The 25,190-nt window shown below is 37.5% G+C and overlaps 3 protein-coding genes across 5 annotated transcripts in view; 2 read left to right on the top strand and 1 right to left on the bottom strand.

Annotated features, from left to right (window-relative positions):
• Window positions 1-3,834, bottom strand: part of rbfox1l (RNA binding fox-1 homolog 1, like) — a 40,573-nt gene extending 36,739 nt beyond the window's left edge. Inside the window, exon 1 of one of the 2 annotated variants that reach the window (XM_061915277.1) lies at window positions 3,591-3,834. In XM_061915277.1, the coding sequence (XP_061771261.1) occupies window positions 3,591-3,677 (87 nt within the window). In that variant the 5' untranslated portion in view covers window positions 3,678-3,834. The remainder of the gene's footprint in view (window positions 1-3,590) is intronic. The other variant, XM_061915278.1, reaches the window with a different exon arrangement.
• Window positions 3,835-6,570: 2,736 nt separating this feature from the next.
• Window positions 6,571-12,848, top strand: rps9 (ribosomal protein S9). Its single transcript, XM_061915273.1, has 5 exons — window positions 6,571-6,649; window positions 9,072-9,184; window positions 9,249-9,371; window positions 12,081-12,267; window positions 12,635-12,848. The coding sequence occupies exons 2-5, from the start codon at window positions 9,088-9,090 to the stop codon at window positions 12,810-12,812; spliced, it is 585 nt and encodes a 194-aa protein (XP_061771257.1). The 5' UTR covers window positions 6,571-6,649; window positions 9,072-9,087; the 3' UTR covers window positions 12,813-12,848.
• A 1,950-nt stretch (window positions 12,849-14,798) lies between these two features.
• The window catches only part of mboat7 (membrane bound O-acyltransferase domain containing 7), a 36,092-nt gene continuing 25,700 nt past the window's right edge, over window positions 14,799-25,190 (top strand). The window contains exons 1-2 of one of the 2 annotated variants that reach the window (XM_061915272.1): window positions 14,799-15,021; window positions 24,574-24,659. In XM_061915272.1, the coding sequence (XP_061771256.1) occupies window positions 24,584-24,659 (76 nt within the window). In that variant the 5' untranslated portion in view covers window positions 14,799-15,021; window positions 24,574-24,583. The remainder of the gene's footprint in view (window positions 15,022-24,573; window positions 24,660-25,190) is intronic. The other variant, XM_061915271.1, reaches the window with a different exon arrangement.

Genomic DNA, 25,190 nt, shown 5'->3' with positions numbered 1-25,190 from the left:
TTTTCTATATCGGATTTAACGTGTGTATTACAATTTCATGGTTTTATTTTATTTTATTTTTCAGCACAGATTGTTCAAGTCAATTGAAAAAAGTTTTCTTTTTTGTTATTATTTCTGGCCAACTTGTCTGTTACAGACTAGAAAAAAACTCAACAATGTCCGAGTTATTATTTATCTTTCACGTTAATAAGGGTAGAGTGTGAAGCAGAGGCGTACTTACAACAATTTTACCGACAAGTGATATGAACATGAAAAATAATACACAGCTAACTGAGGCGCTGACATTGTGTCAATATTATTTGGAGGGTGTTGCGCTATTTACACCCCGCTGCCCCCCTCCAGCCCCTCCGGCCCCCCACCCCTGACCCAGACCCTATTTTAAGAGGGCGAGATTGCAGAAAAGAAGATAGGAGACGGATTCTCCTCCTGTGATGATCTGCTCGACTTAAAAATATGTCTGACCAGGAGGCACGATACCACATGCATTGTGGCATTTTATAGCACACACACACACACACAGACAATCATGTTTATATACGTATTATAACTGCAAAACTACTCTCAACTTGTGCATCTATAAACCAAACGTTTACTAATTTGTGTGTCTGTCTCTCAATCTGTGTGTCTGTAATCCAATTGTGTACTAATTTGTGTGTCTGTATCTCAATCTGTGCGTCTGTAATCCAGTTGTGTACTAATGTGTGTGTCTGTATCTCAATCTGTGTGCGTGTAAACCAATAGTGTACTAATTTGTGTTTCTGTATCTCAATCTGTGTCTGTCTGTAATCCATCTGTGTACTAATTTATGTGTCTATCTCAATCTGTGTGTGTGTAATCCGATTGTGTACTAATTTGTCTGTCTGTATCTCCATGTGTGTGTCTGTAATCCAAATGTGTACTAATTTGTGTGTCTGTATCTCAATCTGTGTGCATGTAATCCAATAGTGTACTAATTTGTGTGTCCGTATCTCAATCTGTGCGTCTGTAATCCAGTTGTGTACCAATTTGTGTGTCTTTATCTCATTATGTGCGTCTTTACTCCGATTGTGTACAAATTTGTGTGTCTGTATCTCAATTTGTGTGTCTGTAATCCAAATGTGTACTAATTTGTGTGTCTGTATTCCCATCTCTGTGTGTGTGTGTGTGTGTGTAATCTGATTGTGTACTAATTTGTGTGTCTGTATCTCAATCTGTGCGTCTTTACTCCGATTGTGTACAAATTTGTGTGTCTGTATCTCAATCTGTGCGTCTTTACTACAATTGTGTACAAATTTGTGTGTCTGTATCTCAATTTGTGTGTCTGTAATCCAAATGTGTACTAATTTGTGTGTCTGTATTTCCATCTGTGTGTGTGTGTGTGTAATCTGATTGTGTACTAATTTGTGTGTCTGTATCTCAATCTGTGCGTCTGTAATCCAGTTGTGTACTAATTTGTGTGTCTGTATCTCAATCTGTGCGTCTGTAATTCGATTGTGTACTAAATTGTGTGTCTATTTCAATGTGTGTGTCTTTAATCCAAAAGTGTACTATTTTTGGTGTATGTATCTCAATCTCTGTGTGTGTAATCCAATTGTGTACTTGTTTGTGTGTCTGTATCTCAATCTGTGCGTCTGTAATCCAATTGTGTACTAATTTGTGTGTCTGCATCTCAATTTGTGTGCGTATAATCTGAATATGTAATAATTTGTGTGTTAGTATCTCAATCTGTGTATCGGGAATCCAAATCTGTACTTATTTGTGTGTCTGCATCTCAATCTGTCTGCGTGTAATCCGAATGCGCAATAATTTGTGTGTCTGTATCTCAATCTGTGTGTATGTAATCCAAATGTGTACTAATTTGTGTGCCTGTAATCCAAATGTGTACTAATTTGTGTGTCTGTATCTCAATCTGTGCGACTGTAATCCGAATGTGGACTAATTTGTGTGTCCGTATTTCAATCTGTGCATACCCTAATGAGTACACAATTGGATTACAGACGCACAGATTGAGATACAGACACAAATGAATACACATTCAGATGACACACACAGACTGAAATACGGACACAAATGAATACACATTCAGATTGCACACACACATATTGCGATACAGACACACAAATTAATACACAATCACATTACAGACGGACAGATTGAGATATACATTTGCAAATAGTTTTGCTACAATACTTCCCAGAAAAAAATCGATGGGTCTGTATTTGGATCTGTGTGAGTGTGTGTGTATTCAGATGTGTGCGAAGCAGGAACCCTGATTGGTTGTCTTTTTACACCAGACTTTCAACTTGTATTCATAGCTAGCGTCTAAAGCGGTGAAGTTGCAGACAGACAAGTCTCTTTGCGCCATCTTGTGGACAACATTAGTAAATTGTGTCACTGATTATACATTTTAACCGGCACAGCATGTACTTATATGACTCAACCCACTCATAGCGCAGGTACACAACACACAAGGTCACTCATGACACAACCTGCTCACGGAACTTTGTGGACTGTGTTTAAGGAGATCGTCACGGAAGTAAACAATGTAGGAGTCCAACTTATATATATATATATATATATATATATATATATATATATATATATATATATATATATATATATATATTTTTTTTTTTTTTTTAATGTATAAATACATAAGTGTATATCTATATATATGTGTATATATACATTTACATACATATATGAATATGTATATATAAATATACATGTATATTTATATGTGTGTATATATATGACTATACATTTATATATACAGTATATATATGTATGTATATATATGTATATATACATATACATGTATATAAACATATACATGCGTATATATTTACATATATATGTATGTACATATACATACATACATATATATGTTTACATATATATAGACTTATGTATACATATATATACATATGCGAGCCAAATTTACCTGAGGTTACAAATGAAGAAATATATGTGTATACATATATATAAATATATGTATGTATATATATATAATATATATATATATATACATATATATATAAACATCCATATATACATACATATGTGTATATTTATATGTACATTTGTAAGTATATATACACACATACATATATATATACACACACAGTGGTGTTCAAAAGTGTACGTACACTTGTACAGAACATGATGTCATGGCTGTCTTGAGTTTCCAATCACTTCTACAACTCTTATTTTTTTGTGATGTAGTGATTGGAGCACTTACTTGTTGCTCACAAAAAACATTCATGAAGTTTGCTTCTTTCATGTATTTGTGTGTGTGTTTGCGCGTATATGTGTGTGTGTGTGTGTGTGTGTGTGTGTGTGTGTGTGTGTGTTTGTGTGTGTGTGTGTGTGTGTGTGCGATCAGATTCCTGTGTGTGTATTTTACTTTGTGTGTTCGTTCTTCGATTCTTTATAACAGAAGCAACAAATCGAAGTACGGACACACAAAGTAAAACTCACACACAGGGATCAGATCACTCATACACACACACACACACACACACACACACGCACACACACACACACACTTAAAGAGGACACAGACGACAGTAGCTGATAGATGAGAGTGAAGAAGCCAGGTGTGTGTTTACCTGCACCATGCCGGGGTAACATGTGCTGCTCTGTGGGTAGACAGGAAGTCCATAAGGCTGCAGGATGACGGCGGGCGAGGAGAGCATAGCCACAAAGCACTCGGCACGTGTGAAGAAAGCAACTGGAGGAGAAGTCCACAGACCGGGGAGTATAAAAGAAGCGGCAGCAGCAGGTGGAGGCCAAGTGAGTGTTGACCATGACGGACACAAACACCTGCTCAGGCTCTCCTTTCAGCGTAGTAAAAATAGTCGTGTCCTTGCTGCTTGCACACATGCAGCACAACACATCTTAGCACACTATTTCACGCCTTCAAAATAAGAGTCCTGTACGCGCCACTTCGGACTCCCAAGATCTTGTAGGAGTCGCCAACTTTTTCCAGGCCAGAAACCTCCAAACTGACGGAGCAGGGCTGCCCCCACACTTGTCCACCGGGGGCCTCAGACTGACACATGCAAGGATGCAGGGGCCACTTCAAACCCGGTACCATATATAGATTGTTTTTTTTTTTAAAACTACAGCATGCAAATTCAGTCAATTTTGTGAATGCTGCTAACCCAAAGCTCTTTGTGAAGAGGCGGAGCCGACAGTCCGATAGACGGGCAGGGCACGCTAGAGCCCGGCCCAAGATGGCGGCAAGGAGGCGGAGGATGTGAGCGAGAGGCGAGGCAGGGTGTGCCGGGAGCGACGCCACAATCAAGTTCAGGTGCATGGATCGCACACCGGGACACAATTAATATACAGTGGGGCAAAAAAGTATTTAGTCAGCCACCGATTGTGCAAGTTGTCCCACTTAAAATGACGACAGAGGTCTGTAATTTTCATCATAGGTACACTTCAACTGTGAGAGACAGAATGGTAAAAAAAAATCCAGGAATTCACATTGCAGGAATTTTAAAGAATTGATTTGTAAATTATGGTGGAAAATAAGTATTTGGTCAAACATTCAAAGCTCTCACTGATGGAAGGAGGTTTTGGCTCAAAATCTCACGATGCATGGCCCCATTCCTTCTTTCCTTAACACGGATCAACCGTCCTGTCCCCTTAGCAGAAAAACAGCCCCAAAGCATATAGATAATGATTCATGAGACATGCAAATATAAATTAAATACACACCCAACCTAAGTAAAGGAAATTAAATAAGCTCAAATATACCTACAACCAAGGCATAATGATGCAATATTCACATACATCTAGCCTAAATAACATGTTAACATCGATTAGCTTGCAGTCATGCAGTGACCAAATGTGCCAGATTAGCACTCCATAACAAGTCAATATCAAAAAAGGACACTTTTGTGATTTCACGCCCAGTATAAAATGTTTGGTGGACAAAATGAGACAAAGAAAGAAGGCATAAAACGCGCTATGTGGCAGCGTCGGAGAAAGTTACACATGCAAACAAACTTGAGTCACAGTCCACACAACGGTGAGTTAAAGGGTCGCTGAAATTAATAGGACAAAACGGGGCTTGCCAAATACTCTCAACAGTAAAGCATAAACACAAACATTTTAAACAGTGGGCTTTCTAACAATTAGGAAGGTTTGTGTCTTGTTTGTCCTCCTACAGGCACCATATTACAACAAAAAATATATTTTTCACCTCATTTTTTTTCCCATTTCCATACATTTTTGAAAAAGCTCCATGGAGCCACCATGTGTCTCTAGAGCCGCGGGTTGCTGACCCCTGCTCTAGTGCGACTTATATATGTTTTTTTCCTTCTTTATTGTGCATTTTCGGCCTGGTGCGACTTGTACTCCGGAGCGACTAATAATCCGAAAAATACGCGCTATATATAAATTTGTATATATATAAATATATGTGGCGTGTGTGTATATATATATATATATATATATATATAAGGGGTGTGCGGAAAAATCGATTCGAATACGAATTGCGATTTTCACGCTGTGCGATTCAGAATCGATTCTCATTTATTTTTAAATCGATTTTTTATTTTTATTTTTTTATCAATCCAACAAACCAATACACAGTAATACCATAACAATGCAACCCAATTCCAAAACCAAACCTGACCCAGCAACACTCAGAACTGCAATAAACAGAGCAATTGAGAGGAGACACAAACGCGACACAGAACAAACCAAAAGTAGTGAAACATAAATGAATATTATCAACAACAGTATCAATATTAGTTATAATTTCAGCATAGCAGTGATTAAAAATCCCTAATTTACATTATCATTTGACATTTGTAAAAATAAAAAAATAACAATAGTGTCACAGTGGCTTACACTTGCATCGCATCTCATAAGCTTGACAACACACTGTGTCCAATGTTTTCACAAAGATAAAATAAGTCAGATTTTTGGTTTGTTTAATAGTTAAAACAAATTTACATTATTGCAATCAGTTGATAAAACATTGTCTTTTATAATTATAAAAGCTTTTTTTTTTTTTTTTAAATCTACTACTCTGCTAGCATGTCAGCAGACTGGGGTAGATCCTGCTGAAATTCTATGTATTGAATGAATACAGAATCGTTTTGAATCGGAAAAATATCGTTTTTGAATCGAGAATCGCGTTGAATCAAAAAAATCGATATATAATAAATTGCAACCCCAAGAATCGAATCGTGGCACACCCAAAGATTCGCAGCCCTAATATATATATATATATATATATGTATGTATGTGTATATATATATGTATATATTTATATATGTATGTATATATGTGTATATATGTATGTGTGTGTGTGTGTGTGTATATATATATATATATATATATATATATATATATATATATATATATATACATATGTGTACACAAACACGCACAAAAGTATATATACACACACACATATGTGTATATATCAACAAAAATTAACAACCATATTATAAACCTATTTTGCCACTCCTTCATTATTTCTATTTTTAATCTATTCTTTTTCCACCAACAGGAAGAGACAAGTAAAACACAAACTCACTTCCGTCCCATTGGCGAAAGGCATGATGGGTAATGTAGTTTACCACACGCCCTATAAAGCGCTGAGTAGTTGAGCGTCGGTCTCTTTCCCACGCGAACCTGAGTGAAGCAGGTACGGCCGCTTTCCACTCCACTTTCAACGTCGTCTAGCTGCCGTTTTCTACCTTAAATGGAAGTAGATACCAAGTAACTGATACAAGAACGTCTCCTGCTCGGGTATTTAGTTGCATGGGAAGACTTTAACCTGTTTTTAAACGGTATTTTTCAGAAGCTAACGGCTAATGCTAATGCGGCAACGTGGGCTACAGGATGATCGGCCTACTTCCGGCCAGCCAGATAACGCTCGCTAAGTTGGGCTTTTAGACTCAATAAGCTCTATTTATTTTTAATTTTTTTACTGAAGTTTATCATTAACCTGCGATCAGTTGTGGTGAAAATGAATTCAATTTATGAGTTGTCGTGTTTGGCTCTTAACTACACCGGACTCAACACTAACTGTTATTACCTATTATGTACGTTTTACACTTGTACAGTTTTAGTATGCGCTAATTGTTTTGATGGTGTGTTTTTAGTAAGCTATAAGTATTCTAGTTTTAACATGTGAAGTAAATTTATATTTATATAGCTCTTTTATCTAGTGACTGAGAGTGCTTTACATTGTGAAACCAATTATTTAAGTTACATTTTTAAGCCAGAATGCGTGTAAAGAGGGGGAAGGACACAACAGCTGTGCCTAGGTGGGATCGAACCTGGAACCCTCAGGTTGCGGGCATGGCCTCGCTACGCTGCCCCCAATTTGCAAATAATGTACATAACTAGAAGAGGCAATTCCTAAAGATGTGTGAATGCTCCAATGTTGAAGTGAAATGCTGACAAAATGTAAGAATAGTTTTTGAATTTCCAGGGAAACTGTTTTAGAACTTGGGACAGTGTTGGTTTGAATGTCCAGGCTGAGTGGAATGTGTTAATGTTACAATGGTTTGAAGAGGTTGGAAAAATGTCGGATTCATTTCAATGGGAAATTCTTGGCAGATTTAAAATTTTGGAAAAACCTAGACTTTAAAATAAAAAAAATTAGGAGCATGAATGAGCTGAATTGCTTAGTGTTTTTTAAAAACTGTCTATTTTTTATTGCGGAATTTCTGAAATTTTGGGAAAACCTGGAATTTTTGTAGTTCCTCAACCAACTTGGTTTTTGTCCTGAATGAGTGTTCTGACGGTGGAACGGTTGAAATGGGTTAAAAAAATGTGAAAGTGTTAGTCAAACTCAAAGGTGGAGATAGGTTGCCAAAAAACATGATTTCCTGGAAATTTGTTGAATGTGTAAAAATGGTACATTGAATGTCTAGAATGAGTTGAATAAGTTGGAACTGTTCGAATCAGATAAAAAAATATAGTAATTGTGCAATTTGGAAAAATTTATTTCAATGGGAAGTTCTTGTCAGTTTTGGAATTTTTGGAAAAGGCCATATATATATATATATATATATATATATATACATATTTTATAATTAGGAGCATGAATGAGCTGAGATGGTTTATGTTATAATTATTTTAATCGGTGGAACGTTTAAGTAATAACAATTTATTGTGGACTTTTGGGAAAACTAGGAATTTTTGTTCCTTAACCAACTTGGTTTTTGTCTTGAATGAGTGTTTGAAGGTGCAACGGTTGAAAAAAAGTGAAAGGCGTATTAAAACTTAAAGGTGGTGGTAATAGGTTACCAAAGAAAGGGAATTCCTGGAAATTTGTTGAATGTGGAAACAATAGTTTGAATGTCCAGGATGAGTTGAATATTTTGAAGTTGGAGCTGTTTGACTCAGATGAAAAATGTGGGATTTGTGGAACTTTGAAGAATGCCCCATTGATTTCAATGGGAATTTCGGGAAAAGCGGGATTTTTTTTCTGTTCAAAGAACAACTTTGTTTTTTGTCCTGATTAGGAGGAATGTTTGGTTGGGGGAACAGTTGAAATGAGTTGAAAAACGTGGAAGGAGTAGTTGCCAGAAAAAAGGGTGGAAAGAGGACTTGGCTAAAGCAGGAAATATAGAAAATCCAGGAATTTTTTGAACTTGGAAAAATTAGTTTGAATTTCCATAATGTTGTAATGGTTTGAAAGGTTGAAAACTGTTGAAATGGTAGAAGCTTAAAAAATGGCCAATTCATATTGAACGGGAAAAATTGTCCAGGAAACCCCTGGAGTTATGGGAATTTTTGCAATTTCTCAAGGGAAAGCCTGCGATTCCCGAATAGGCTGAACAGTTTGAAGTTGGAACGCTTTGAATGGGGTGAAAAATGTGGAAGGTAGAATATGCCAATCTGGAGAAGGATAGTTTAATTTTAGTGTAGTAGTATGGAGCATTCACACCATAAATATAAGAATTAAAATATGAAATACATCATAGGAGCAGGCATGGTTGTAAATACATTCATTGTTTGGAGAAGCCTGTGTAGCATAGCACCTTTTCAAAGTCACCATCCACCTTGTGCAATATGATGTATCTTATAAAGAGGTACGTATTGTTCCGTTTCAGGCATTTCTAAGCCGCCATGCCCGTTGCCAGGAGCTGGGTGTGTCGCAAGACGTACGTTACCCCCCGCCGTCCCTTCGAGAAGTCCCGACTCGACCAGGAGTTGAAACTCATTGGTGCGTCAAGACTGAATATTTACTGTATGGTTGTGCCATGTGTGCTAATTGCACTTTATACCAGGCGAGTATGGCCTGAGGAACAAGCGAGAGGTGTGGAGGGTCAAGTTCACCCTGGCCAAGATTCGTAAGGCTGCCAGAGAGCTGCTCACTCTGGATGAGAAGGACACCAAGCGTCTGTTTGAAGGTATGTATGAACTAAGTAGAGATTTATGACTCTTTAATAGATGTTCTAAAGACTGGTTGGTTATTGTTCCCTTTTTAGCAACTAAATGATCACTGGTAGCCTTGACAAGATTAGATGTGGATCAGTATAATAAATACTACTGTACGGGTAAAATATTAGAAATATTGACAATAGGATGTATTTTTGTTTTGCTGTTAATGTTATGTTTTGTGTTGCACGATTGCGCCATTGTTCTCAAACAATGGCAATAAAAACCATTCTGATGTAGTCCAAAATCCCCAGTAATCACCTTTTTACATTTTCACCAACCTAATACGTGAATTTGTATGTGTAAATAAAGTTAGAATCAAGTTGGGACAATAAAAATGTTAAACTTGTGTTTACGATCAACCTGCGTCAAAACAATGAACCATAAAAGTGAATCCAAATAACTAAATTTTTCAGACTGCAGAGCGTTACGGCACACCACTAAATTTGATAAAAATACATATTTTTCCATGTGTAACTGTAGATCCATATGTTGTGTGAAATGAGTCATTTACACATTTTGTGTTTATCGCGCCTCAACTTTTAACTTTTTAAGGTCAAGGCAAGTGTTACCTTAGAGCAGGGGTGTCCAAACTTTTTCCACTGAGGGCCACACACTGAAAAATCAAAGCGAGTGGGGGGCCATTTTGATATTTTTTTATTTAAAAACCAATACAATACATGTATAAAAAAAAGTCTACATTTAAGCCTCCACTCAGGCTTGATCTCGGTAAAGCCAAAGGGTTTCGGTCCAAAAAAAAAAAAAAAAAAACTCATTTAGTATTCAACATCAGGTCTACCTGTCCAAAAAAAGTTTAAACATTTTAGTTTTATGCCCTTTTTGTCAAACAAGAACACATTTTTTTATGGAAAAAATCACCTAATGTGAAATATCTTCCCCCAATTAAATTTTAAAGTGGAATGTTTGATATTGTAAAATATTTGGAGCCTTAAAAAGGTTAATAACTCATAACATTGACATTTTTTGAGCAATGACACATACAAAAAAAATCCCACTCAAATTATTGGGGATCCAAAAGGGTTCCACTCATTAAAGTGTTAAAAAATAAAGTATTTTTTAAAATTTCAACTCTTAGCACAATAATCTTGATCAGCTTTAGATCTGTCCTTTAAATTATAAGTTTGACTGTTGTTCATGTTTTTTGTTTGTTCGTTTTAGGCCCTTTTTAAAAGAAAAACAGCTGTTTTTTATATGGCAAACAAAATATCTCAAAGTGGAATATTTAATGTGAAATCATTGGAGCCTTAAATAGGTCTAATTCATAATGATGATTTTGATTCATTATTTTTTAAGGAACAGCCTGCATGGCACCTTTTGTAATGTTAGACTAAACATTTCTTCTAAATAGCCACCCTTTGCTCTGATTAATACTTTGCACACCCTTGGCATTCTTTCCATGAGCTACAAGAGGTAGTCACCTGAAATGGTTTTCACTTCACAGGTGTGCTTGAAGCTCATGGAGAGAATGCCAAAAGTGTGCAAAGCAGGAATCAGATGTACCAATATGTGTAAGAGTTTGATGAGAAATGGCTGAGGAATTAATTATACACCATAAAACATGAACAAAATGCTAGGTCCCATGAATGGTTATTAAATGGATTTTTGTGGAATGAAAAACACAAATGTAAAAACTTGTTTTCTTTTTGATATTACTATAAAACATGAAGCAGTTCGGCTAATTAAAACATTTGAGCAAGTCTTAGTTATTTGAACACTGATACAGTTGCCTAAAATGCATTGAGAAATGACAGACAATAAAAATGTAAACAAGTTTACTGCTGTATATCATTATATGGTTTACTGTTACATCCCTAGTCCAGTAAAAAGTCAAGGGCGGTCATGGTATGAAATTGCAGTCAATGTGGGTCATTTGTTTTCAGGGTATTATGGCAAGTCAGACCGACTGTCTTGTTGTGCTTGCCGTGGTTAAATTCCAGCCCCGTTATATACCATAATTGTTTCCAAGCGATGTCTAACAGGGCAGTAAAACAGCTCATTCAACAAAACAGAAGTCATGGTCATGGACCCAATAGCTACAGGAGCTAGCTCTCATCAACTAAACAGACTCAATAACTCCAGTGACATTTTTGAGTTTGTGAAAGTGAAACCATACAAAAAGAATACCATTGTAAGTTAATAATACTGACACAGACCCGCTTAAATGTGTTTGCATATTGTCTACAATGGCACGTACAAATATGCAAGAAATCGTTCCTGCAGACATCACACATGAGGCGGTATAGTAAGAATTGTTTTATTGCTTGGGGTGATGAATGAAAATTCCAAAAGAGTAGAAACTCTGTGGATGGCTAGAGAACAGAACGTCAATTCTGGTTTTAAAGCTTTATAAAAGGGGGAACTCTTGGATCCACCTAGCAGCACCTGCAATGAGTGATCTTGCCCACAAGGTGGTGCCATGTCCCAAACACCATTTTAGCATCTTTCCACATTTGATGAAAATAACTTGCTTAACGGCTTTTGGTGAGAAAATATTTAAATTGGCCACACCATTTTATAAGCCAAAGGGTTCAAAGTGTAGGGAAAAAGTGACTCCTTATAGCCCAGAATTCACGGTACTTGCAAGAACGCTCAAAGGGTTTATCAGTCTAGGTTGCATGTTGAAAAGTGAGGGTGAAGACTATTTGTGTTGTGGTGTGCAGGTAATGCCTTGCTCAGGCGTCTGGTGAGGATCGGCGTGCTGGACGAGGGTAAGATGAAGCTGGATTACATCTTGGGCCTGAAGGTGGAAGACTTCTTGGAGAGGAGGCTGCAGACTCAGGTCTTCAAGCTGGGACTTGCCAAGAGCATCCACCACGCCCGTGTCCTCATCCGCCAGAGGCACATCCGGTACGTAACCACTCCCCTGCACTCCTGAGCAGTCTTACGCCATACCCACACTTCCTCTTCCTTCAGAGGAGCGCCAGCTTGTAACAGCCTCCGCTGACATGGCCTAGATATTTCATCAGGGTCAATTCGGCATAAAAGCCGTATACCTTGTCAATAAGTGTTGCCCTGAGGCGCCTGGACGGATGCTGTTGAGGTATGGTTGCACCTGGGCACGTGCGGCACTCATGCAGGCTGATGATGAAACTTTTGGGATCAGATTTTCTGTGGTGTCAAGAATTCCTCGTGAATGAAGCCTGCTCTCAAACTACCAGTAATGGTGCGGGTGTTGTTGACCCTGTTCTCAACCTGGCCCCTGCTCTCCTTGCAGCGTGCGCAAGCAGGTGGTCAACATCCCCTCCTTCGTGGTGCGCCTGGACAGCCAGAAGCACATCGACTTCTCCCTCAGGTCGCCGTACGGCGGAGGACGTCCGGGCCGCGTCAAGAGGAAGAACAGCAAGAAGGGCCAGGGTGGTGCCGGAGGAGCTGATGATGAGGAGGAGGACTAAGAAGTCTGCAATAAATGCTTGGTCTCACCAACTAAATGTGTCACCTTCCCTTTCTTCTTGAAAATAAATTATACATGTATGTAGGCAATACTAGTTTATACATGTATATAGGCAATAATAGTTTGTACATGTATATAGGCAATACTAGTTTATACATGTATATAGGCAATAATAGTTTGTACATGTATATAGGCAATACTAGTTTATACATGTATATAGGCAATACTAGTTTATACATGTATATAGGCAATAATAGTTTGTACATGTATATAGGCAATACTAGTTTATACATGTATATAGGCAATAATAGTTTGTACATGTATATAGGCAATACTAGTTTATACATGTATATAGGCAATAATAGTTTGTACATGTATATAGGCAATAATAGTTTATACATGTATATAGGCAATAATAGTTTGTACATGTATATAGGCAATAATAGTTTATACATGTATATAGGCAATAGTTTGTACATGTTTGTAGGCCACATTCTGCAAAAATTGCAAAATTGATAGTAATGCAAAAATAAAACATTTTAAAAAAGTGGAATGAGGTGAAATGTAATGAGAAAAAGTGGCAATGTTGACACAAAGCTGCCATGCAGACAGTTTTAATTTTCCTTTTGTCTATTTTTTTTTCCATTGCTCCAAAAAATCTGTTATAAGGAATTATTACTTAAAAGTCATCACTTTAAAATGTTTTATGTGAAAAAATATTGTATATGTTGTGTGGTTGCCTTATAAAAACAAAGTTTTGACAAAAAAGCATTAAACAATAGTTCAAACTTAAAATCGACAGATATATCTTAAGTTAATCTTGAAATTTAAGTGTTAAAAGGAAAAATAAAAACTACTAAAAAATGCATCACTTTATGAGTGAGGAACCTTTCGGATCTCAAATATATTTAGTAGGATTTTTTCTACCTTTTCACTGATTACTCAAAAATATTAGATAATTAAAATCGATGGTGTAGCTGAGGCACCAGTGACCCCTAAGGGAATAAGCAGTAGAAAATGGATGGAGTCTTGCATTATTAATCTTTGAGGGCTTTAATTGCTAAATAAAGGAACTCTCCTGAAGGAATCAAAAAAATTCTATACCTTTAAATACTGCATATTTCAGTTTTCCCATAAAAACAAAGTTGTCCTTGACAGAAAAGGCATAAAACCTTATTTGTTTTACTTTATATCAACCTCAAAGATAGAGATTTACTGTAAGCCCATCCATCCATCCATCCATTTTCTACCGCTTATTCCCTTTTGGGGTCGCGGGGGGTGCTGGCGCCCATCTCAGCTACAATCGGGTGGAAGGCGGGGTACACCCTGGACAAGTCACCACCTCATCGCAGGGCCAACACAGATAGACAGACAACATTCACACTCACATTCACACACTAGGGCCAATTTACTGTAAGCATTAAATAAAAAATAATTTGACTTATTTTTAAAATTTTAGTGACTGAGACCCTCTATGCTACCCAGGAGCCCTAAGGATTAAAAAAACATTTTGTTATGATTTGAAAATGAGCAATATCAAAATGGCCCCCGCATGCTTAAAAATTTCCATGCGTGGCCCTCTGTGGAAAAAGTTTGGACACTCCTAACGTAGGCAGTAGTAGTTTGTACATGTATGTAAGCAATAAAATAAAGCAATATTTGTATGTTAGAGGAGAGTCTGGGCTTCCCTACTTAGGGTGCTGCCCCCGTGACCCGACCTCGGATAAGTGGAAGAAGATGGATAAAAAGCTGTAAGAAATTAAATGACGAAGCAATAATTTTTTAAATGTATATTTTGCATGTTCTTGCATGGCTTCCCTCTGACTTCCACCTGCAAAAACATGCACCTGGGGATAGGCTCCGCCCACCTCCAAAAACATGCACCTGGGGACAGGTTGATTGGCAACACTAAATGGTCCCTAGTGCGTGAATGTTTATCTGTGATGAGGTGGCGACTTGTCCAGGGTGTACACTGCCTTCCGCCCTAATGCAGCTGAGAGAGGCTCCAGCGACCCCAAAAGGGACAAGCGGTAGAAAATGGACGGGTGTGTATATTTGATGAAATGAAGCAACACGACCAGGCAGCCCCCACCCTAGCCACAAAGTACGCTTCCGGTTCTGACGTCACCGCTAACACGGAAGAAGGTCCTGTGCTAACGGAAAGAAGCAGAGGAAGACACACATGAATGACTACCTGACGCTCACTCGCCGTAAGTATACTTTTATATACATTAAATCCATTATTAAACACCTAGTCTTGTATCGTGATGTTAGCTTTGTGAAATGTCGCACAGCTACTTGCTCCACCGCGTCTTTATTCTCACCTTTTACTCTGTAAACTACTGCACTGTTTGCTGAATGTATTCTCTACATGACTATCACCTGACTACTTTTATGTATTCTCTACATGACTATCACCTGACTACTTTTATGTATTCTCTACATGACTATCACCTGACTACTTTTATGTATTCTCTACATGACTATCACCTGACTACTTTTATGTATTCTCTACATGACTATCACCTGAATACTTATATGTATTTTCCTCATGACTATCCCCTGACTACTTTTATGTATTCTCTACATGACTATCACCTGACTACTTTTATGTATTCTCTACATGACTATCACCTGACTACTTTTATGTATTCTCTACATCACTATCATCTGACTACTTTTATGTATTCTCTACATCACTATCAACTGACTACTTTTATGTATTCTCTACATCACTATCAACTGACTACTTTTATGTATTCTCTACATGACTATCACCTGACTACTTTTATGTATTCTTCTCATCACTATCACCTGACTACTTTATATGTATTGTCTACATTACTCTCACTTGACTACTTTTATGTATTCTCTACATGACTATCACCTGACTACTTTTATGTGTTCTGTACATGACTATCACCTGACTACTTTTATGTATTCTCATCACTATCACCTGATTACTTTTATGTATTCTCCTCATCACTATCACCTGACTACTTATATGTATTCTCCTCATGACTATCACTTGACTACTTTTATGTATTCTCCTCATGACTATCACCTGACTACTTTTATGTATTCTCTACATGACTATCACCTGACTACTTTTATGTATTCTTCTCATCACTATCACCTGACTACTTTTATGTGTTCTGTACATGACTATCACCTGACTACTTTTATGTATTCTCATCACTATCACCTGATTACTTTTATGTATTCTCCTCATCACTATCACCTGACTACTTATATGTATTCTCTTCATGACTATCACTTGACTACTTGTATGTATTATCCTCATGACTATCACCTGACTACTTTTATGTATTCTCTACATGACTATCACCTGACTACTTTTATGTATTCTCTACACGACTATCACTTGACTAATGTATTTTCTACATGACTATCACCTGACTACTTATATGTATTCTCTACATGACTATCACCTGACTACTTTCATGTTTTCTCTACATGATTATCACCTGACTACTTTTATGTATTCTCTACATGACTATCACCTGACTACTTTTATGTATTCTCTACATGACTATCACCTGACTACTTTTATGTATTCTCATGACTATCACCTGACTACTTTTGTGTATTCTCCTCATCACTATCACCTGACTACTTTTATGTATTCTCTACATGACTATCACCTGACTACTTTTATGTATTCTCCTCATCACTATAACCTGACTACTTTTATGTATTCTCTACATCACTATCCCTTGACTACTTTTATGTATTCCCCTCATCACTATCACCTAACTATTACGTATTCTCATCACTATCACCTGACTACTTTTGTGTATTCTCTACATCGTTATCCCCTGACTACTTTTATGTATTCTCCTCATCACTATAACCTGACTACTTTTATGTATTCTTTACATCACTATCACTTGACTACTTTTATTTATTCTCTACATCACTATCACTTGACTACTTTTATATATTTTCCTCATCACTATCACCTGACTACTTTTATGTATTTTCCTCATGACTATCACCTGACTACTTTTATGTATTCTCTACATTACTATCACCTGACTATTTGTATGTATTCTCATCACTATCACCTGATTACTTTCATGTATTCTCCTCATCACTATCACCTGACTACTTATTTGTATTGTCCTCATCACTATCACCTGACTACTTATATGTATTCTCCTCATGACTATCACCTGACTACTTTTATGTATTCTTCTCATCACTATCACCTGACTACTTTATATGTATTGTCTACATTACTCTCACTTGACTACTTTTATGTATTCTCTACATCACTATCACCTGACTACTTTTATGTATTCTCCTCATGACTATCACCTGACTACTTTTATGTGTTCTGTACATGACTATCACCTGACTACTTTTATGTATTCTCATCACTATCACCTGATTACTTTTATGTATTCTCCTCATCACTATCACCTGACTACTTATATGTATTCTCCTCATGACTATCACTTGACTACTTTTATGTATTCTCCTCATGACTATCACCTGACTACTTTTATGTATTCTCTACATCATTATCACCTGACTACTTTTATGTATTCTCCTCATCACTATCACCTGACTACTTTTATGTATGCTCATCACTATCACCTGACTACTTTAAAGTATTCTCCTTATCACTATTACTGTGTTGGATCCATTATGGATTGAACTTTCACAGTATCATGTTAGACCCGCTCGACATCCATTGCTTTCCTCCTCTCCAAGGTTCTCATAGTCATCATTGTCACCGACGTCCCACTGGGTGTGAGTTTTCCTTGCCCTTATGTGGGCCTACCGAGGATGTCGTAGTGGTTTGTGCAGCCCTTTGAGACACTAGTGATTTAGGGCTATATAAGTAAACATTGATTGATTGATTGATTGACTATCACTTGACTCCTTTTATGTATTCTCCTCATGACTATCACCTAACTACTTTTATGTATTCTTTACATGACTATCACCTGACTACTTTTATGTATTTTCCTCATCACTATCACCTGACTACTTTTATGTATTCTCTACATGACTATCACCTGACTACTTTTATGTATTCTCTACATGACTATCACCTGACTACTTTTATGTATTCTCATGACTATCACCTGACTACTTTTGTGTATTCTCCTCATCACTATCACCTGACTACTTTTATGTATTCTCCTCATCACTATAACCTGACTACTTTTATGTATTCTCTACATCACTATCCCTTGACTACTTTTATGTATTCCCCTCATCACTATCACCTAACTATTACGTATTCTCATCACTATCACCTGACTACTTTTGTGTATTCTCTACATCGTTATCCCCTGACTACTTTTATGTATTCTCTTCATCACTATAACCTTACTACTTTTATGTATTCTTTTCATCACTATCACTTGACTACTTTTATTTATTCTCTACATCACTATCACTTGACTACTTTTATATATTTTCCTCATCACTATCACCTGACTACTTTTATGTATTTTCCTCATGACTATCACCTGACTACTTTTATGTATTCTCTACATTACTATCACCTGACTATTTGTATGTATTCTCATCACTATCACCTGATTACTTTCATGTATTCTCCTCATCACCATCACCTGACTACTTATATGTATTCTCCTCATCACTATCACCTGACTACTTATATGTATTCTCCTCATGACTATCACCTGACTACTTTTATGTATTCTTCTCATCACTATCACCTGACTACTTTATATGTATTGTCTACATTACTCTCACTTGACTACTTTTATGTATTCTCTACATCACTATCACCTGACTACTTTTATGTATTCTCCTCATGACTATCACCTGACTACTTTTATGTGTTCTGTACATGACTATCACCTGACTACTTTTATGTATTCTCATCACTATCACCTGATTACTTTTATGTATTCTCCTCATCACTATCACCTGACTACTTATATGTATTCTCCTCATCACTATCACCTGACTACTTATATGTATTCTCCTCATGACTATCACTTGACTACTTTTATGTATTCTCCTCATGACTATCACCTGACTACTTTTATGTATTCTCTACATCATTATCACCTGACTACTTTTATGTATTCTCCTCATCACTATCACCTGACTACTTTTATGTATGCTCATCACTATCACCTGACTACTTTAAAGTATTCTCCTTATCACTATTACTGTGTTGGATCCATTATGGATTGAACTTTCACAGTATCATGTTAGACCCGCTCGACATCCATTGCTTTCCTCCTCTCCAAGGTTCTCATAGTCATCATTGTCACCGACGTCCCACTGGGTGTGAGTTTTCCTTGCCCTTATGTGGGCCTACCGAGGATGTCGTAGTGGTTTGTGCAGCCCTTTGAGACACTAGTGATTTAGGGCTATATAAGTAAACATTGATTGATTGATTGATTGACTATCACTTGACTCCTTTTATGTATTCTCCTCATGACTATCACCTAACTACTTTTATGTATTCTTTACATGACTATCACCTGACTACTTTTATGTATTTTCCTCATCACTATCACCTGACTACTTTTATGTATTCTCTACATGACTATCACCTGACTACTTTTATGTATTCTCCTCATCACTATAACCTGACTACTTTTATGTATTCTCTACATCACTATCCCTTGACTACTTTTATGTATTCCCCTCATCACTATCACCTAACTATTTTTATGTATTCTCCTCATCACTATCACATGACTCCTTTTATGTATTCTCTACATGACTATCACCTGACTACTTTTATGTATTCTCTACATGACTATCACTTGACTACTTTTATGTATTTTCCTCATGACTATCACCTGACTACTTTTATGTATTCTCTACATCACTATCATCTGACTACTTTTATGTATTCTCTACATTACTATCACCCGACTACTTCGTTTTACCTTCCACATTTTTCACTCCATTCAAAGCGTTCAAACTATTCAGTCTATCGGAGAATCGCGTGCTTTCTTTTGAAAAATTCCAACAAAATTCTAGGTTTTCCTGGACATTTTACTTTTTTTTTCCTTTGCATTTTTCCCATTCAAAATGTTTCCAACTTCCACATTTTTCAACCTTCAACACATTCCACTCTTCCTGGACAATCAAACTACCATTTTTCCACATTCAAAAAATCTCCAGGAATTCCGGTTTTTTGGCAACCTATTTGCACCCTCAAGTTTGACTATTTCTTTCACACTTTTCAACTTTTTAACCGTTCCACCGTCAAAACACTCATTTTCAAGTTTTCCCGAAATTCCAGGAATTTCTCAATTCAAAACTGTTACTACTTCAGCATTACTTGACCGATTTAAAGAATTCTAACACCAAACATTTCAGCTCATTCATGCTCTTAATCACTTTCAAGAAAATCCTGCTTTTCCCAAATTTCCAGGAAGTTGCCATTGAAATGAATGAGACATGTTTCCATGTTGCACAATTCCCACATTTTTCAACCTATTCAAACCATTCCAACATCGACACATTCCACTCATCCTGGACATTCAAACTACCATTTTTCCACATTCAACACATTTCCAGGAATTCCCGTTTTTTGGCAACCTATTTGCACCCTCAAGTTTGACTATTCCTTTCACACTTTTCAACTTTTTAACCGTTCCACCGTCAAAACACTCCTCATTTTCAAGTTTTCGCAAAATTCCAGGAATTTCTCAATTCAAATCTGTTACTACTTCAGCATTTCTTGACCGATTTAAACAATTCTAACACCAAACATTTCAGCTCATTCATGCTCTTAATCATTAAAAAAAATTCAGCTTTTCCCAAATTTCCAGGAAGTTGCCATTGAAATGAATGAGACATGTTTCCAAGTTGCACAATTCCCACATTTTTCAACCTATTCAGACCATTCCAACATTGACACATTCCACTCATCCTGGACATTCAAACTACCATTTTTCCACATTCAACACATTTCCAGGAATTCCCGTTTTTTGGCAACCTATTTGCAACCTCAAGTTTGACTATTCCTTTCACACTTTTCAACTTTTTAACCGTTCCACCGTCAAAACACTCCTCATTTTCAAGTTTTCGCAAAATTCCAGGAATTTCTCAATTCAAATCTGTTACTACTTCAGCATTTCTTGACCGATTTAAACAATTCTAACACCAAACATTTCAGCTCATTCATGCTCTTAATCATTAAAAAAAATTCAGCTTTTCCCAAATTTCCAGGAAGTTGCCATTGAAATGAATGAGACATGTTTCCATGTTGCACAATTCCCACATTTTTCAACCTATTCAGACCATTCCAACATTGACACATTCCACTCATCCTGGACATTCAAACTACCATTTTTCCACATTCAACACATTTCCAGGAATTCCCGTTTTTTGGCAACCTATTTGCACCTTCAAGTTTGACTATACCTTTCACACTTTTCAACTCATTTGAACATTTCCACCGTCAAAACACTCCTCATTTTCAAGTTTTCCCAAAATTCCAGGAATGTCTCAATTCAAACTGTTACTACTTCAGCATTTCTTGACCGATTTAAACAATTCTAACACCAAACATTTCAGCTCATTCATGCTCTTAATCATTAAAAAAACTTCTGCTTTTCCCAAGTTTCCAGGAAGTTGCCATTGAAATGAATGAGACATGTTTCCATGTTGCACAATTCCCACATTTTTCAACCTATTCAAACCATTCCAACATCGACACATTCTACTCATCCTGGACATTCAAACTACCATTTTTCCACATTCCAAAAATTTCCAAGAATTCCTGTTTTTTGGCAACCTATTTGCACCCTCAAGTTTGACTATTCCTTTCACACTTTTCAACTCATTTTAACCGTTCGAACCGTCAAAACACTCCTCATTTTCAAGTTTTCCCAAAATTCCAGGAATGTCTCAATTCAAACTGTTACTACTTCAGCATTTCTTGACCGATTTAAACAATTCTAACACCAAACATTTCAGCTCATTCATGCTCTTAATCATTAAAAAAACTTCTGCTTTTCCCAAGTTTCCAGGAAGTTGCCATTGAAATGAATGAGACATGTTTCCATGTTGCACAATTCCCACATTTTTCAACCTATTCAAACCATTCCAACATCGACACATTCCACTCATCCTGGACATTCAAACTACCATTTTTCCACATTCCAAAAATTTCCAGGAATTCCTGTTTTTTGGCAACCTATTTGCACCCTCAAGTTTGACTATTCCTTTCACACTTTTCAACTCATTTTAACCGTTCGAACCGTCAAAACACTCATTTTCAAGTTTTCCCAAAATTCCTGGAATGTCTCAATTCAAACTGTTACTACTTCAGCATTTCTTGACCGATTTAAACAATTCTAACACCAAACATTTCAGCTCATTCATGCTCTTAATCATTGAAAAAACTTCTACTTTTCCCAAATTTCCAGGAAGTTGCCATTGAAATGAATGAGACATGTTTCCATGTTGCACAATTCCCACATTTTTCAACCTATTCAAACCATTCCAACATCAACACATTCCACTCATTCTGGACTAGAGATGCGCGGTTTGCGGTCTCATCCGCGGGTCGGGCGGGTTACGTGATGAAAAAATCGATTTTCATTAGAATCGGGCGGGTGACGGATGAACCATCCGGAAATATTTGATAAACATTGTTCTGGGATCGGTATCCTTTGCCATTCAAAGAGCCATTTAGGACCCGTGTCACAAAGCGAAGAAGACAATAGGAGACGCCGATATTCTCTAGAATGACTGCCGGCAGTCACCCAGATAATAAGTATTAGGGCGTGCTATGAAGCCATTGGCTTTGTCGCCTTCTACAGCATTTACAATCTGCTTGTCAGTCCAGCAACATGTTGTGTGTGGCTTCTGCGGACACACGCACACGACTGCAAGGCATACTGGGTGACACAGAGTACACTAATGGTTGTGATATAAACAATTTTAACACTCTTAGTAATATGCGCCACGCTGTGAAGCCACACTAAACAAGATTGACAAACACATTTCGGGAGAACATCCTCACAGTAACACAACATAAACGCAACACAACAAATACCCAGAATCCTTTGTATCCAGCCACACCACCATTTTTCAGAGAGCCCTGTATTTCAGCCGAAGTTATTTGTGGATTTTTCTTTGCATCTCGAACAATTTTCCTGGTAGTTGTGGCTGAAATTTTTGTTGGTCTACCTGAATCCCTCATTTTCCACTTCTTAACCAACGTTTGAACACTGCTTGATTGGCCTTCTCAATTCCTTGGATATCTTTTTATACCCCTTTCCTGTTTTATGCAGTTCAATTACCTTTTCTCGCGGATCCTTTGACAATTCTTTTGCCATCAGAAAGAGTCATGGGGAAAGATGCAATGGTCTGTCAGAAGCCCAGAAACTCCCTGACCTTTTATACACACATTAATTACAAACAAACAGGTCACAGGTGAGGATTGGAAACTTGATTAGCCTTTCAAACCTGTTTGTGTCAACTTTTGTGCATGTTATCAGATCAAAGTCACTAGGTATGTCAACTTTTGATCCGGGTCATTTGGGTACTTTCTTTTGTCAATTTGATTTAAAAAGAGTAAACACAGTTGTTTGCCAATAAATAGCTTCACACAACCATTAAGCATGAGTGGAAGGAAGGTTTTTGTGTTATCATTTATATATTTGTGTGTGTGTGTGTGTGGTAGTATATATATATATATATATATATATATATATATATATATATATATATATATATATATATATATATATATATATTTGTGTACGTGTGTGTGTTTATGTACCTATGTATTAATGCGTATTAGAGATGTCCGTTGTTATCGGATATTATCGGCCGATAAATGCTTTAAAATGTAATATCGGCAGCGGCGATGACCAAGAAGAACGCTGAGTTGGAATATAATCCTGACTATTTTATACGCCCCCGTGCGTCGGTAAGGTGGGCGGGGTTGGGGCGCGGGGGTGTAAAATATATTCAGGAATTTTCACGGATACAAATGATTCTGGGTATTTGTTGTGTTGCTTTTATGTTGTGGTACTGTGAGGATGTTCTCCCGAAATGTGTTTGTCAAAATCTTGTTTGGTGTGGCTTCACAGCGTGGCGCATATTAGTAAGTGTTAAAGTTGTTTATATCACAACCATCAGTGTACTCTGTGTCACCCAGTATGCCTTTTCAATCTTGTACGTGTGATTGCAGAAGCTGCACACAACATGTTGCCGGACTGACAATCGGTTCGTACATGTTGTTGAAGGTGTCAAAGGCAATGGCTTCACAGCACGCCCATATTTTTGTCATCAGGATGAACGTTAATTGGATATTCGCGAGAACGTTAGCGGCTCCCATTGTCTTCATTACTCTGTGAAACGGGTTCAAATAGCTCTGTGAGTGGTAAAGGTGGCCGACCTCTGATGTATTTCAGCGGGCGGGTGGCGGGCGGTTGCGGTTCTGATAAAATGTTGGTTCGGGTGGACGGCGGGCTGATGACGACTTTGGTGATGCGGTTGCGGATGATATAATTGCCTATCCACGCGGCTCTATTCTGGACATTCAAACTAACGCTTTCCCCAAGTTCCAAACCAAAGTCCAGTTTTCCTGGAAATTCAAGGTCTTCAACATTCAAGCCATTCTTACATTCAGACTACATTCTGTCAGCATTTCACTTCAACTTCAGCATCGGAGCATTCACACCTCATCAAGTTCATTATTTAAAGTTAACTTGTCAACTTTCCCAGGGCGGTTACAACTCGGGTGTGACACGTGTTGGTTTTGTTTTCAGCAGAGCAACGATGTCTCCTGACGAGCTGGTGTACTTGGGAATACTTGCAGCCTCCATTCCTCTGGGATTCCTTTTCCGATACTTCAGTGAGTACATTCTTCTCGCTGTGTGTTTGTATTTGTCTGCGCTCGGGGTCACACTCGGTTATTCTCAACATGCCACTTGGATATTGTTCGTTTTAAAACCATAAGGGCTCCCTTCAGTATTTGAGAGCAATCAAGGCCCCAGGGACCCAAGAGGGTCCCAGTCATTAAAGTCTTGAAACAAGTCGGATATGACAAAATTCCAACCGTCCAATTAATAATGGAGACGTCAAAGAAGAAAGATGTAGGTGGGAAGCCTTTAGCAACACGAACACAGCCGGTGTTTCTCTGTTTACATTCCCGAAAGATGACGGTGAAGCTTTACTATGGAACAGAGCGGTCAAGCGAACATGGTTCCCTACCACAAAATGGTGGTAATAAGTCGGCTCTTACCGTTGATATGAGCGGAGAGCTTGCGTCGTTCCTCGTGCACCTGTCAAAGAGGCAGCTGCGGACTCTCTTGCCTCCTCCCACCGGCCACCCCCGACTGTCGGATGCTTCCACCGAGAAGGAGGGGGGGGGAGGAAATCTCAG

The sequence above is a fragment of the Nerophis ophidion genome, linkage group LG11, assembly GCF_033978795.1.
Source record: "Nerophis ophidion isolate RoL-2023_Sa linkage group LG11, RoL_Noph_v1.0, whole genome shotgun sequence".
Classification (NCBI taxonomy): Eukaryota; Metazoa; Chordata; class Actinopteri; order Syngnathiformes; family Syngnathidae; genus Nerophis; species Nerophis ophidion.
This window is presented reverse-complemented; position numbering and strand designations above follow the sequence as displayed.